This window comes from Megalobrama amblycephala, linkage group LG1, assembly GCF_018812025.1.
Source record: "Megalobrama amblycephala isolate DHTTF-2021 linkage group LG1, ASM1881202v1, whole genome shotgun sequence".
In the NCBI taxonomy this organism is placed as follows: domain Eukaryota; kingdom Metazoa; phylum Chordata; class Actinopteri; order Cypriniformes; family Xenocyprididae; genus Megalobrama; species Megalobrama amblycephala.
This window is the reverse complement of record NC_063044.1, coordinates 53,566,180-53,581,169: the sequence shown is the minus strand read 5'-3', so window position 1 is coordinate 53,581,169 and position 14,990 is coordinate 53,566,180. Positions and strand designations below refer to the sequence as shown.

Below are 14,990 nucleotides of genomic sequence, written 5' to 3'. Positions count from 1 at the left end.
CGTTACTTTTACTCTGTAGTGTGGACACTAGAGGATGTTCCTGTGGAGTTGAAAGGGTTATAGGTGTAAGATAAAAAGACACAAAATGTATTTTAACAGTAACAAACTGTAAGTTAAAAAGCAGTTATATACTGGCAACACTGTTGCCAGCAGTTTACTATAAAATCTAGTTTTGCGGGTCACCATTGTGCTGAAGAGTAGAGCCTGCAAGTTCAGGAGAAGATCCAGAGACTCTGGTGATATGCTGCATGTTGTTTTATTTAACAGATGGTGACTGTGTAAATAAAAATCTTTTTTATTTAAAATGTTTTATTGAATTCTAAAGAAATAAGTTAATTGTAGTAATATGCACATATTATTAGCATATAATAAAAATTAGTTTGTAAACTTAAATGGCACTCTGACAATTTGAGGCAGTTGGTTTCTGCAAATGAAACGAGGTAACACAAGTTTTAATTTAGTGCATGGTATCTTTGCAGTAACATAATGTAGATTACAGTAAATAACTGTACAATCAACAGTGTTGCGTGTTCCCGTGGGTGGGGTTTATGTTCATACTTTTCAGTTGGCCAAGATTTCTAAAAATCCTTTCTTTGTATCATCATTCAGTTATAAACTGAAAACGGGAACTAAAAGGGAACTGTTACAGGTGTGACGGTTATGGCTTTATCTGAAAATGGTTTCCTCACTGCCTAATCAGGCAGTTAATCTGCAGGCAGTGTTTGTGCACAAAGGCACCTCACAAAACTGATTTCGAACAGACCTCTGAGGAAGCATAATGGTTTAATGATCTACAGCAAAATAGAAGCATAACCTGATATTGCTGAGTTAGTATGTTCCTGGGTCAACATATTTGTTGATCCTGGAACAACATTCAAATCAACCAGATTTGAGGGACAAGTTTACAGATTATGTCAAGTTTAGGCTTAAAATCATGAATTGGTGCTGATGTTTGGGATAACTTATGGGTAAGGGTTAGGTTTAGGGGTACGAATAGGGTCAAGACTAAATTTTCAGACTGGAATTTTGTTCCAGGATCAACAAAATATGTTGACCCAGGAATGCATCTAACTCAGCAAATTCAGGACGTGCAAAATAGAGAGAGCTTTGATGAAAACAAAGTGAATATATAATTACTACAATAGTAATATCTAGCTAGAAATGACATCAAAAGTGGAAAACATTGGTCAAAAATGTACGTTATACACAAACCGACCACCAACTGCAACTTTATTTTTACGCTCAGCTGTCACAGAATGAAAAGTACAGGATTTTCAGATATCAAAGGTAGCGAAGGATACATGTGTGCTTCCTTCAAAATTAGATCAGATGAAGGTATCTCAAGAAAGAGGGAGTGAAGCTAACATTGGATTCAGACGTGCCTTGATGCCTTCCTACCTTGTAATGCATCCTTTAAAGGCAGCATTTTTAAGTTTTCAGAAGTAGCCCCTGACAACTAATGACTGAACGGAACTATAGCAAACAGTGACAATGAAAACAAAGACTAGAAAAAAAATAGACAAGACAAAACAGAACATGATCATGACAGTATGTATTTATGGATTGGTTGTATTGCTTACAAATATATTATATAGCCTAGTAGTTGTGCTTTTTATGCATGCATTTGTAAGAGCTCTTCAAATAGTGTTTGTGGATCAGAGTTGTGTATATCAAGTTTTTTTCTGAATTAACTTTTTGAACTACACTCTAAAAAATGCTGGGTTAAAAACAACCCAAGTTGGGTTGAAAATGGACAAACCCAGCGGTTGGGTTAAATGTTTGCCCAATCTGCTGGGTAGTTTTATTTAAACCAACTATTGTTTAAAAATTGCTATATGGCTAGCTTAAAATGAACCCAAAATAGTTGGGAAATTAAAAACCAGATGCAATTAGAGGCAACAATAATAGACAAAAGGTGAATGTTTATTAATAAGCTTTAATATTTTATTAATATAAATTTAATAGTTTAATAGTTTATTACAGTTTTTCTTGATTGTTTACACACATTTTCTGAAAGCATGCCTCATACTCTCAGAACTCTACACACAAATCAAAAAACACACACACAATGGGCAAAACCCCTCAATTCTCCTGCAAAATGAAACTTTACATTCAAAACAATGTTCTTTCTTCTCAAAATGGTATTTTGTTTTCAAATGACACACACAAACCATCATATGAATAGACATTTATAAGAACCAGTTGAACACTGATGTGCTCTATGTAAAACACTATGATGAATGGAAAACACTTCTCACATTATGAAATAAATGTTTTTCTCCAAAACACGTTGGCCACAATTATTGCCACCCTTTTATTCAAAACTTTTTGCACCCTCATTTTCCCAAGATAACAGCTCTGAGTCTTCTCCTATAATGCCTGATGAGTTTGGAGAACACCTGACAAGAGATCAGAGACCATTCCTTCATGCTGAATCTCTCCAGATCCTTCAGATTCCAGCTCCATGTTGGTGCTTCTTCTCTTCAGTTCACTCCACTCATTTCTTTAGGGTTCAGGTCAGAGGACTGAGATGGCCATGGCAGAAGCTTCATTTTGTGCTCAGTGACACATTTCTGTGTTGGTTTTGATGTTTGTTTTGTATCATTGTCCCGACGGATGATCCAACCACAGCCCATTATAAGATTTCTAGCAGAAGCGGTCAGGTTTTGATTTTTTATCTGTTGGTATTTGATAGAATCCATGATACGATATATCTGAACAAGTTGTCCAGGACCTCCAGCACAAAAATAGGCCCACAACATTAAAGATCCAGCAGTATATTTAACCGTGGGCATGGGGTACTTTTTATCCATGTGTGCACCAAACCCATCTGGTGGGTTTGCTGCCAAAAAGCTCTTTTTTTAGTTTCATCTGACCACAGAAGCCGTCCTATTTGAAGTTCCAGTCTTGACTGACAACTGAATATGCTGGAGATTGTTTCTGGATGAGAGCAGAGGATTTTTCTTGAAACCCTCCTGAACAACTTGTGGGGATGTAGGTGCTGTTTGATCATTTTTTTAGGCTTTCTGAGACTCAAGACTCAACTAATCTCTGCAATTCTCCAGCTGTGATCCTTGGCCACTCAAAGTTTCCTCCTCACTTCACATTAGGACGATTTAGACACACGTCCTCTTCCAGGCAGATTGTAACATCTTTAGTTGATTGGAACTTCTTAATTATTGCCCTGATGGTGGAAATGTTTTTTTTTTAATCCGTTAGCTTTTTACTTACAGACATTTTCTATTTTGTGAAGCTTAACAATCTTTTGCTGCACATCAGAACTATATTCTTTGGTTTTACTCATTGTGATGAATGATTAAGGGAATTTGGCCTCTGTGTTTCCTCATGTTTATACTCCTGTGGAGCAGGAAGTCATGGCTGGACAATTTCATGTTCATGATCACCCTGGTGTGCTAAAAAATGCAAATATGAATGGGAATATACTTCAGAGATATTTTACTCATAAGAATTTCTAGGGGTGCCAATAATTCTGGCCAACGTGTTTTGAAGAAAATAATTTATTTCATAATGTAAGTTTCCCCCCACTTTCAACTGTTTTCCTTCAATGAAAGGTTATAATTTTTTGAATGAAAGATCAAAAGGATAAACAATGAAGATTAATTTTCACAGCCGCCTTTGCTCATATTTACTAAGGGTGCCAATAATTGTGGAGGGCACTGTATATATATATATATATATATATATATATATATATATATTATATATATATATATATATATATATGTAGTTTTTATAGTCAGAACACACAAATACACGGTAACAAATATATTTTATTTTTCCAACAAAAACAATGTACAGTGTACATCCCAACCAACGCAAAGTTGCACATACAGTGGTCTACATGCAAAACAACAGAATAATTTACTGTATACAGTTACACTAAAAATATATATATATATGCCCTTTTATGCTAAAGCTCTGTTTGCTAATTGTAAAAATGTGTGACAGGTGTTTGCCCATGTGATGAGTCAGTGTGCATATTTGAATGGCAGTGTGTTCCTTGTGAAAACAAGAGATTTTTCTGCCTGAAAATTGTGCCAAATGCAGAGAATTGTGTGTAGTGTTTTGAAAAAAGTGTGTTTTAGAACTGCAATGTGAGTGTAAAGCAGGAATTGTGCTTGTAGTTTAGCAGAATTGGTTCAGGGGGTTGGTGCATGAGTTACATCCCACTGAGCAAATTAGGTCCAGAAGACGTCTTTTTGAGGTCTTGTCTCAGGTTGAAAAGACGTCCACTGAGGGGCCAGAATGAAAGTTTTTATGACGTCTTTTTTTGACGTCTTCTGAACATCCGATATAGACGAACATACAGAATCCTTCCAAGGAAAAAATCATAATTTTTAAGCCACCATCGTGGAGATGAGTGTTTGCTTTAGTTGAGCTCTTGACCCTTGACTTTTTATATTAGATTTTGTTTGGGCTGTTAACTGAGTCATAACAGCCAGACAAGTAAAGAGAAAACATGACGGTGACAAAGGAAAGGAAATTACTAAGACAATTAAGCTCATAATTTATTCATGAAGCAATGCATGATGGGAGCCATGTGTGAATTTTGATTGGTGGCTCCCAGAATGCACTGCAACATGCTTTTTGATGGTCACCACTGTTGAGATTCACAGGATGATCCTTGATGTCTGTGTGTGCCTAAAATAAAAAAAAAACTTTTTTCTTATTTGTTCAGCACACATTTTCAGATTTTTTTTAATCATATTGTAAAAGCAGATCCTCTGCTGTAGAGTCACAGTGCTGCTGTAATCAATAACTGTAAATCCAACTCAGAGATTGGGCTCTAAATGAGCTCAGGGATTCAGATAAAATAATGATTATGTGAAAACATAACCACCACAATCTTTTTTCGTTGCTTGACTAGCTGTTACAACAGCCCAAACAAAAACTAATATAAAAAGTCAAGGGTCAAGAGCCCAACTAAAGCAAACACTCATCTCCACGATGGTGGCTTAAAAATTGTGATTTTCTCCTTGGAAGGATTCTGTGTGTTCGTCTATATCGGATGTTCAGAAGACGTCAAAAAAAGACGTCATAAAAACTTTCATTCTGGCCCCTCAGTGGACGTCTTTTCAACCTGAGACAAGACCTCAAAAAGACGTCTTCTGGACCTAATTTGCTCAGTGGGATGTTGTGGTCATTGTGTCTCAAGTACCAATATTTGTGTGTAAACAATTGAGAAAAACTGTAATATAAATGTATTAATAAGCAATTTAATAAATGTTTATTGTTTAATAATTATTCATTGAACATTAATACATGTTCATTTCCAACATACTTTGGGTTAATTTTAATTAAGCAATACAGTAATTTTTAAACAATAGTTCAGTTAAATAAAACTACCCAGCAGGTTGGGCAAACATTTAACCCTACCGCTGGGTTAAAACAACCCAGTTGCTGGGTTTGTCTATTTTCAACCCAACTTGGGTTGTTTTTAACCCAGCATTTTTTAGAGTGTATAAAAGGTAAGAATGATGGTCTCCACTTCACTCCAATTGTCACATTTTCCATCACCATACGCAGAAACGCCATATACATTGTGCAGTTTCCAATCACTGCCCAAAGATCGTGAATATAAGGCATGTGATTGGTTGACGATTGCTAAGCATCTAGTTGTACATGTGTACACTACATTGTACACTATTATTTGAGTCACTGTAGTTTTCTGTAGTTCTTAAGCACTGAAACAACACAAAGATTGCCATTCCCTGGAAAACATATAGGGTGAATTCAGGGTGATTGGGACACTTTTTGCCATCGAGATGATTCTGCGTGTCTCGTTTGTGATAAGGTGACATAATAACGCACTCTGACTCAACAAATCCATCTGTGGAAATGAGTAGGGCCAACAGGGTCATGAAAGGATTTAGGAAGTGTTCGTCTAGTCCATATCAGATGCAAGTTCATTTGGTAGGCTAAATCAGGATATTAAGTGCATATGTTAGCAATCCACAGCCATTCAATTAATCCAGTAGCCCCTGCAGAACACGAGATCCAGGGGGCAAGTTTGGATCCAGATCCAACTCCTCCCACTTTAATATCCCTAAACCTACCCGTCTCCGTCTCCTGGATATCGGCTACTGAATTACAGTTTTTCTCAATTGCTAAGACACATTTCTTGAAAGCTGCTCTCCTTTTCTCTAAACTGTGAACACAAAACCCAATTTTCAAGCTACATTCACAAAACCTCAGACTCTTCTTGCAAAACCAAACTTTCACTTCAAAACAGTTCAATCTGTGTTTAAAACTGAACTATGTTGTCAAATCGTGCCCCGAGTCAATCAAAATTAAAAACACTACTGAACAGTCACTAAACACTACGTAGAAAAATAGAAAACACAATGCTCAGGACATGAAGCTGGAGAAATAAATGTTTGTTCACTGTAGGCTAAAAGCATGTTGCAAAACAAAAAAACCTGTGCATTTAGCACTTGTACAAAAAGACAAAACAGAAATCTTATGTGTTTGCCACTTGTGTACAGTAAGCCCATGTAAAAATAAAGTACAAAAATATACAAATAAGTGCATTACTCAGCCACAGCATCATGTCTCCGTACTGGGTCAGGCCACAGGACTTCATCCACATCACAGGCCACATTTTGTCTGGCCAGGCAAAGGGGGAAAAAACCCCTGGCATGCCGTATCCAGGCTTGGCATGCCTCCACACCTATGTCACCACAGGCAAGTCCCATGGCTTGCAGGACATTTACCCTGGTGTAAGGTTGGCGTTCATATACCTTCCACCGCCATGAGGAGAAGAATTCCTCAATAGGGTTTAGGAAAGGGGAGTATGGTGGAAGGCAAAGATTGATAAAACCTTGGTTCATATTGAACCGCTCTCTAACCTGGAGGGCTCTGTGAAAACTCACATTGTCCCAAACAACAAAATAGGGATATCCCATGGGATGCTCATCCTGCTGCCCTAACAGAGCATCTCGCATGTGATTGAGGAAAATGAGGAGCTGGTGAGTGTTGTAGGGCCCCAGGTTGGCATGATGGTGGACAACCCCATGATTGCTGATGGCAGCACATAATGTGACATTGCCACCACGCTGCCCAGGAACACCAACAATGGCCCGATGGCCAATCACATTACGGCCTCTCCTTCTCCTTTTGGTGAGATTAAATCCAGCTTCATCCATGTAGATGTATTCATGGTGTCTTTCCATTGCATCCAGCTGAAAAACCCTCTGTAGAAATAGATATACTTTTGTAAGTGATACGGAAAAAGTGATTTAGGCCGCTACAGTAAATCACTACTTAGAGTAATCAACATTGAATGTGTCTGGATATATGCTGTGGTAGATTTTTCCCTACGCACCTGACTTAGCTAAACCTGGGTGTCCCTGACACCATAAACCAATAACCAATAAATTTATACTCTACTGGGCGTACCTCAGTACCTGTTCGAGTCGGCCGACGTCTCTGCCTGTTTTGGGGGCCTATGACCTGATACTAAGCTCTTTAGTGCCCCCCACCGGCACTATCACCTGATAATAAGCTCTTTAGTGCCCATTAAACACTATCACTATAGTATGGAAAGAGTTCTCTAGTGCTTAGTCGTTGCTGCAGCCTAAAAACCAAACAGACTCCAGTCTATGCCTCAGAATATGCTTTAATCACGGCCGGGAGAGTTCTCATCATTCCAGAGAATCTCTCTCCGAACTAAGGAATACAACAGGTTTTATAGGATTTCAGGTACACTTCACAGTCAGCATGGCATGATCTATTACTCATTATCATCAGTCTCAATATGATTGGTTTAGATTTAAGAAAAACATCTCAGTTCCTCCGTCCCGCTTACTGCCGGAGTAAATTTAGATTAGAACAACTGAATCACAAGATCATCAAAAAATATCACTGGGTTAATAGTTCAGATTACTCAATAGGTTAGAATGACCTCTCAAAGACTATTTTTTATCCCCAAAAGGGATGCCGTCTAGCCAGCACAGCAGAATGTTTCTGAATCACAACACTCAGTCTTAGTGACTATTTCTCTATTTCAATAGTTAGGTTATTATCATTAGACCTGTAGAAGAAAAGAAATGTTAGTTCATTATAGTTCATTATTAGTTAGTTCAAAAATTCCATCACAATGCCAACCTGTACATACTGGAATCTTTGCTCTTTGACTCAAAGGGCACTCTGTATAGCTGTTTCATGCGCAGTCTGTTGCGCTTGAGGACACGATCAACAGTAGAGAGGCTGACACTGTTGATACCCTCAAAATTTACATGGTCCTCAATGATCTTCTGCTGAATTTCACTCAGTTTAATGGCATTGTTCACCATATCAACAATTAGGGTCTCTTGGTGTGGGGAGAACAAACCTGTCCTCCCACCCCCATGTGGCAGTCTTTCAGTTCTACAAAAAGAGAACATAGAGTTACAAAAAAATATACATGGAATACTAGGCCTACAAACAGTTAGACCAACCCTCCATTACAATACTACAGTATATTGGTACAGTGATGTACTGAAACATATATTTACTTACAGTTATACTGTACTATATATAGTATACCCTGATAGCACACGTACATCTCGGAGATGTCTATTTGATATGTGTGTTTACGTCTGGAATACGTATTATTTAGGGTGTTTGGTCATCTGGAATACGTCTATAGGACGTTTCCTGGCAGATGTCAAATAGACGTTTAGAAGATGTCTTTAAGATGTTCATGATTTAGAATGTATGTAAAACTGACATCTTAAAGACGTCTAATAGATGTTTGTAAACAGCAGATGCTTTCCAGATGAAGTGATCTTTAACAGACGTCTTGCAGACATACGTGTGCTATCTGGGTATAGTATGTCATACAGTAATTGCTGTCAACATTTACATACTGTACTATAATGTCAAAAAAGGTAATTACCTGTTCTCTTCTCTAAATCTTCAGATTATGGTGGACACAGTGAATCTACTGATGTTTGGTTGTACCCTTTGTCCAGCCTCCCTCATGCTCATGCCATGGACAAGAACATGGTCAATCACAGTAGTTCTGATTTCATCAGATATACTGTTCTTGGTCTTCGCTGACCACCTTGACCTCCTCTCACACGAACTCTTCCTCTCAGATTTCTATCCATTCTTGGACCTCACAAACCAGTGCTCTCTGAACTGGCTTACTTTATATGTTCCCTCACATCATTAGCCACAAGTGTGATCAATTTTGAGTTGCTAAAGTAACACAACTTGAAGCTTTTGTTACCATACCTCAAACACATGTACCCATACCTTAAACAAAAGTGCTGCTTTGCACTCTAGTTGCAATTCTGCAACACACTTACTCCTTTATGCAACACACTTGGTCCTGCATACTACACTCTATTTCATACATAAGACACTTTGTTCAAAAATGAAATCTCAGGGTGCCATTTGGAAAACACATGTATCCAAAATACAAAACACATCGGGTAATAGCAACCACTCAAATACACACCCCAAAACACTTACTTACAAAACTGAACACCAATCAGCCAGCTACAAAAAGCCCTCAGTTAAGCCATTTTGAGAATTTTGCAAGCATGGAGAGCAAGAGGTGGAGGCAGAGGAAGACAAAGAGAGAGAGGAGTAGGACATGGTCAAAGAGGCAATGCACGGAACAATATTTCAGATGATATTAGAGCAATGGTGGTGGATCATGTGGCCAGACCCAAACAGATGGCAGGATCTATAATCCCACCCACGCACAATTGGCCTGTTTTTCTGTATTTACAGTAGTGTATTTTGATTTATTTTTCTATTATTTTTGCATTACTGCATTTACTTTACTGTACTGTGATGTGCAGTATTGAGTTGATGTCATTTGTAACCTTTCAGTACTTTCATTTTTGGTTGTTGTGAAAACCTTTGTTGGAAAAAAAAAAAAAAACAGAACAAAAACTGTAAGTGTTGCATTGAGCTTCACAGAATGCTAACTGATGAACTGAATAAAAACAGTGAAAATTAAAGAATGCAGTGTTTTATATAAAGTAGACTAGTGTATTCCCCCTGATCTGAAAGTGTATGCATATGATGCAAGTGTGTCATTTTGTCATCAGAGTTACATTTTGACAAAGGAATGTTAGGTTTTGATGGCAGAGTTTCAATTTGACACAGATGTGAATGGTATATTTCCCAGTGTTGTGTCATGTTTACTTGTGTGTAGAGTTTTGGCACAATGAGCGAAGTTTTGTAAAATGTGTACAAGCAATGGGCAAAAAGTGTAATTGTGTTTGACTTTTGTCACCTGTGCTCACCATTATGCAGCACGGGTGCATCACAATGAAAATGTGTTGGCAAATTGTGTCTAAACAGGTGAAAAGTGCTTATGGTTTTGCCAAAATAGTGATTGATTCAATCAGTGGGTTCAGGCAACTGAGCATTTGGTTCAGACAATAGGGTTTAGTGTTTTAGCAATTGAGAAAAACTGTAACTGAGGGCTTTTTGTAGCTGGCTGATTGGTGTTCAGTTTTGTAAGTAAGTGTTTTGAGGTGTGTATTTGAGTGGTTGCAATTACCCGATGTGTTTTGTATTTTGGATACATGTGTTTTCCAAATGGCACCCTGAGATTTCATTTTTGAACAAAGTGTCTGATGTATGAAATAGAGTGTAGTATGCAGGACCAAGTGTGTTGCATAAAGGAGTAAGTGTGTTGCAGAATTGCAACTAGAGTGCAAAGCAGCGCTTTTGTTTAAGGTATGGGTACATGTGTTTGAGGTATGGTAACAAAAGCTTCAAGTTGTGTTACTTTAGTCTAAGCATGGGTCTATAGTGTTCAAGCAACGGGCAAAAACTGTAAAAATGAATTTCATATTAATAATAAACATTATATATAATATTTAGCAAGCTTTTAGTGCCGGTGATCGTCTTCAGAGCTTTGTCTTTGATGTGAGCGCCCAGTCAATGCAAACTGAGGTGTGACATGCACTTTCTTCCGCTCGTTAAAGACCACTCTCGCTGCCGCACTCTGGATCATTTGCAGAAGCTTGACAGTAGAAGGCCTGTTGAAAAAGCATTACAACTTAACCTCATCCTAAAAAAAAAAAAAATTCTTATTCTTATCCTTTCACTTCCTCTAATCCTTCTCTATTGTAGTTTATGATACTCTGAGCACTGCCTTAAACTTCTGCACTTCTTGTGTCTATTTGCCTCATCATGACGACTTGTTTGTTGTATTCCTTACTTGTAAGTCGCTTTGGATAAAAGCGTCTGCCAAATGAATAAATGTAAATGTAAATGTACAAAAGTCCAGATAACAGATCCAGATTTTAGAGGGCCACTGTCCTGTACAGTTCAGCTTCAGTCCCATTTAAACACACCTAAACTAGGGTGACCATATTTTGATTACCGAAAACCAAGACACTCTGCCCGGCAATACTCAATTGATACCTCAAAGTTTACTCAAAGATGCCTTATAATTTCAATACAATATTTCAATGCCTCCTTTGTATGGATAGAAAATTGTTATATTACAAAATACTATCTATAACCAAATACACAAATTCAGATAGGCTTCTCAGAGGTTACTTAACATGTTTTATTATGACAAGTTAATGTCTCCTCTGTATTAGAAAAATAAATACATAATAAATAACTAAAAATACCTCTGCTATATTAGCAATCCAAATTTAACAAAAATAGCTCTCACAAACTTACAAAAACTAACAAAAAAAATGTCTATATCTTTAGTTTTCTTCATCCTCGTTTTCCTCTTCATCCTGTTTTTCTTCCTCATCCTTATTGTTTGCCCATCTATATTTTGCTGTAGAGCTGATCTTTCCCAGCAATTTGTTGTTGCTTATCAAATAAGCATGAAAGTATAAAGAAATTTATATAGGCCTATCAGCTGTTACATCGCAAGGTACAAAGTAAGAGCACAACGAGCTGAACTCATTGTAGACGATAGCTGAAGGTTGCTCTGCTGTTACACAAAGTATCTGTTATTCAGTTACAGACGACTGCACAAATTGTGCATACTAATGAAAACATTATAAACTGTTACCTAGAAGTAAACAACTGTAGTTTAGGCATAAGTCAGCCGCGACGCTGAGAATATAGTTACCTTTATGGAATAATCCACTACTAGATACAATGTGAACTAATATTCTCAGTTGCAAGTGCAATGTCTGCGATTTATATTAATGTATGTTCCACCTTCGGAAACCGAAAATCTCAGAAACCGAAAATCTCGTAACATTGGTCAATTTAATCACCCAATGAAAAATAATGAAAACCAGGACATTTTCATCACTTTATAAAAAACAACCAGGACGACCAGGACAGGACATGAAAACAGGACATGTCCTGGGAAAACAGGACGTTTGGTCACCCTACCTAAACCAGCTAATCAACCTCTTCACTCTAAAAAATGATGGATTATATTTATTTTAAATACAAAAAAAGGTGTGCACATCCCACAAAAGGATTTATGTGCAGGACAACAAAAGGGCAAACGTTGGCAAACAAAAACAACAACAAAATTGTGATGTCTGCACACTGATATAACTGCTCTAAAACCTTTATTGGATTTTTTTTTTTTTTTAACCCAAATGCTGTCTAACGCTACCCTGCTGGGTCAGTGTAACCCAATGTTGGGTAGTCTGTGCCAAATTGGTTAAAACTTGTTGCATTTGTCGTTTTGTGTTTTGTTGTGAGAGTGGAACTTTCTCAATGAAATTAAGATTTGTATTAAATTGTATTCCTATCGAATTATTATGTACCAATAGGAAAATGACTGTAGTCTCTACACTCAAAGTGAATAATGTGCCACCTTCACCTCCATCTTTACATCTGTCAGAATAATTTTAATTTATGTTTTACCTTTGCAGTTTAAATAACCCATACATCTCACATGTCAAGGCAATCGCACCTGCTTTCTCTGCTGCCTAATTTTTTCTTTGCCTTCCTCTGGTGGAAAACATTAGTTTCACAGCCTTCGTCTCTCATTTTCTAGCCATTATAAATGCTTAAGAATTATACAGACACAAGCAGCAACAAAAATCAGACATTATAGTAGCCTACTTAAGTACTAATATTACATCTGTTCATTTCTCAAAATGTATGATTAAAGTGGGATTTTCCCAATAGTTTTACCAGCTCTGTAATCAGTGAAATCTCAGACTCAGTTTTTTTTATAGAGGATTTATATCTGTGATAATTTCAGGTAAGGATAATACAAAGAAATACAAGCTCTATATTCAGTACAGCGTGTCTCATTGTAGAATCAGAAGAGCTGCTGGATTCGGTGCAGCAGGAAGTAGGAGAGCAGAGAACAGGAAGCTCTGGGTGACACTGTTAAACATCAAGCTCTGTCTCTCTAAGCACCGTTAAAGGTGTAGCTCTGGGTGACGCTCTGGATGTAGCTCTGAGTGAAGCTCTTATCACTGTTACACAGGTTCCCCTCACAACATGAAACGCCCTGAGCGTTAGTAGATGCTGCGGCATCACAGATGGATTTAGAGACACAGCCTTTTACAATCATTGACTGGCCTCCAAAAGTTCCTGATGAAAGGAAATAAAGCAAAGGTTTTGTCAGTCTGAGTTAGTTGAACTGTAAAGTTTAAAAATAAGACCCATTAATGATGGAGAGGCACAAATTATGACTTTAATCTTCTTCCTATTGCAGATTCTCACCTCTGTCTGTAATGCAGCGATCTTCAGTCCCTGAACATCTCATGATGTTTGAGCAGCTCTTCTCATCACAATAGTAACATGTCTTTCCATTGGGGATAGTAGCTCTGGGATCTACAGCAGGAAAGAAGTGTTCTTTTATTTTATTTCCTCTACAAATATAACTTTAACAATTCTTGATGAAAAAATCAAGTCCCACGCTACATTTTATTTCCTGATTAAATGGAAGTGTGTTCACTTTAAAGAAGATAAGTAAAGTACAATACCTGGAGCATCTTTGACATTACAAAAGTAAGAGCCACAGCAGGAAGTAGACGTCTTTACCACACCAAGGTTCATGGACCCGCTTTGACAGGCAACAGCACAACCTTTAACCTTCACTGTGGAACTAAAGAACCCTGAAAAAACATGAATGATACAGAAAAGAGCAGATCAGCTGCACAATATTTAGATTGAAAAGGTACTTACAAGTTGAAAGTAGAAAGAAGCAGTGAGAGTTATAAAAAAGTGTTTATTGCAAAAATTTTGCATTTTTTTACTGTTACAATTTGAGAGAAAACAAATTAATTTCAGATATCTATATAGAATATTCTGTGATTGCATTCGTACATTTTGCCAGGTAAATAAGTTGGTCTAGTAAGTTAAATTTCCATTATAGCAGCATCTCCATCTGTTCAAAATAACAATCCATCATATTGGACTTACCAGCTTGTGTCACCACAGTTGAACTTTCACACCTAGTAGCATTAATGGGACATTTCACGAGACTTTCTTTACAGTTCTCCGTCAGGCACTCGTAACAGTAGAGAGAGTGTCCTTTAGTAATAATAAAAAAGAGTCAGAGAGAAAGAGAGACAATCAATGATCTGTATGTTTACCAAGTAAAAATTATACAAAGCAATTTGTACCTGCAGTGAAAAGAATGAAGAGGAGAAAAACTGAGATTTGCAAGTCCATCTTTAATCAGGAGGAGAATGAAATAATGTGTCTGTTTCAGAGCTCATTTTATCAAAAGGGGAGGGTCTTCATGAGAAAATGACAGTAGATACTTTATAAAATAGGAATTTAAGCTTGCATTATTTTATCTGTCAGTTAATGACAAAGTGAAGTTTAATAAATATATCATTCTTTCTATTTGTAAACATAGGTCTTCTTAAGCCAATCTGTTAATTATTAATCAGAAAGGATAGAAAATTAAGATTATTTTGGGTGAACTAGTCCTTTAAACACAAACTGTCAAAGTTCTTAACCAGTAATATCAAATTCATTTATGTTTTAGATCTGAACACATAAAATTTTGGGTAATGAACATCATTGCTTTTCTGATCAACCAACTATAGACCAGCATCAAA

The 14,990-nt window shown here is 37.1% G+C and overlaps 2 protein-coding genes across 4 annotated transcripts in view; one reads left to right on the top strand and one right to left on the bottom strand.

Annotated features, from left to right (window-relative positions):
• The window catches only part of LOC125274624 (polymeric immunoglobulin receptor-like), an 859,185-nt gene that overhangs the window by 691,545 nt on the left and 152,650 nt on the right, over positions 1–14,990 (top strand). The gene's annotated exons all lie outside the window — the stretch shown is intronic.
• On the bottom strand, positions 12,571–14,665 carry LOC125274755 (ly6/PLAUR domain-containing protein 3-like). Its single transcript, XM_048201203.1, has 5 exons — positions 14,547–14,665; positions 14,344–14,454; positions 13,905–14,036; positions 13,642–13,752; positions 12,571–13,509 (listed from the first exon to the last, which is right to left on the bottom strand). Exons 1-5 carry the CDS (start codon positions 14,593–14,595, stop codon positions 13,325–13,327), a joined length of 588 nt encoding a protein of 195 aa, XP_048057160.1. The 5' UTR covers positions 14,596–14,665; the 3' UTR covers positions 12,571–13,324.

Coding starts and splice junctions, on each gene's coding strand:
- LOC125274755 (XM_048201203.1), bottom strand. CDS start 14,595: ATGGACTTGCAAATCTCAGTTTTTCTCCTCTTCATTCTTTTCACTGCA. Junction 14,455..14,546: donor CTTCATTCTTTTCACTGCAG/GTACAAATTGCT, acceptor TTATTACTAAAG/GACACTCTCTCTACTGTTAC. Junction 14,037..14,343: donor AACTGTGGTGACACAAGCTG/GTAAGTCCAATA, acceptor ATGTTTTTTCAG/GGTTCTTTAGTTCCACAGTG.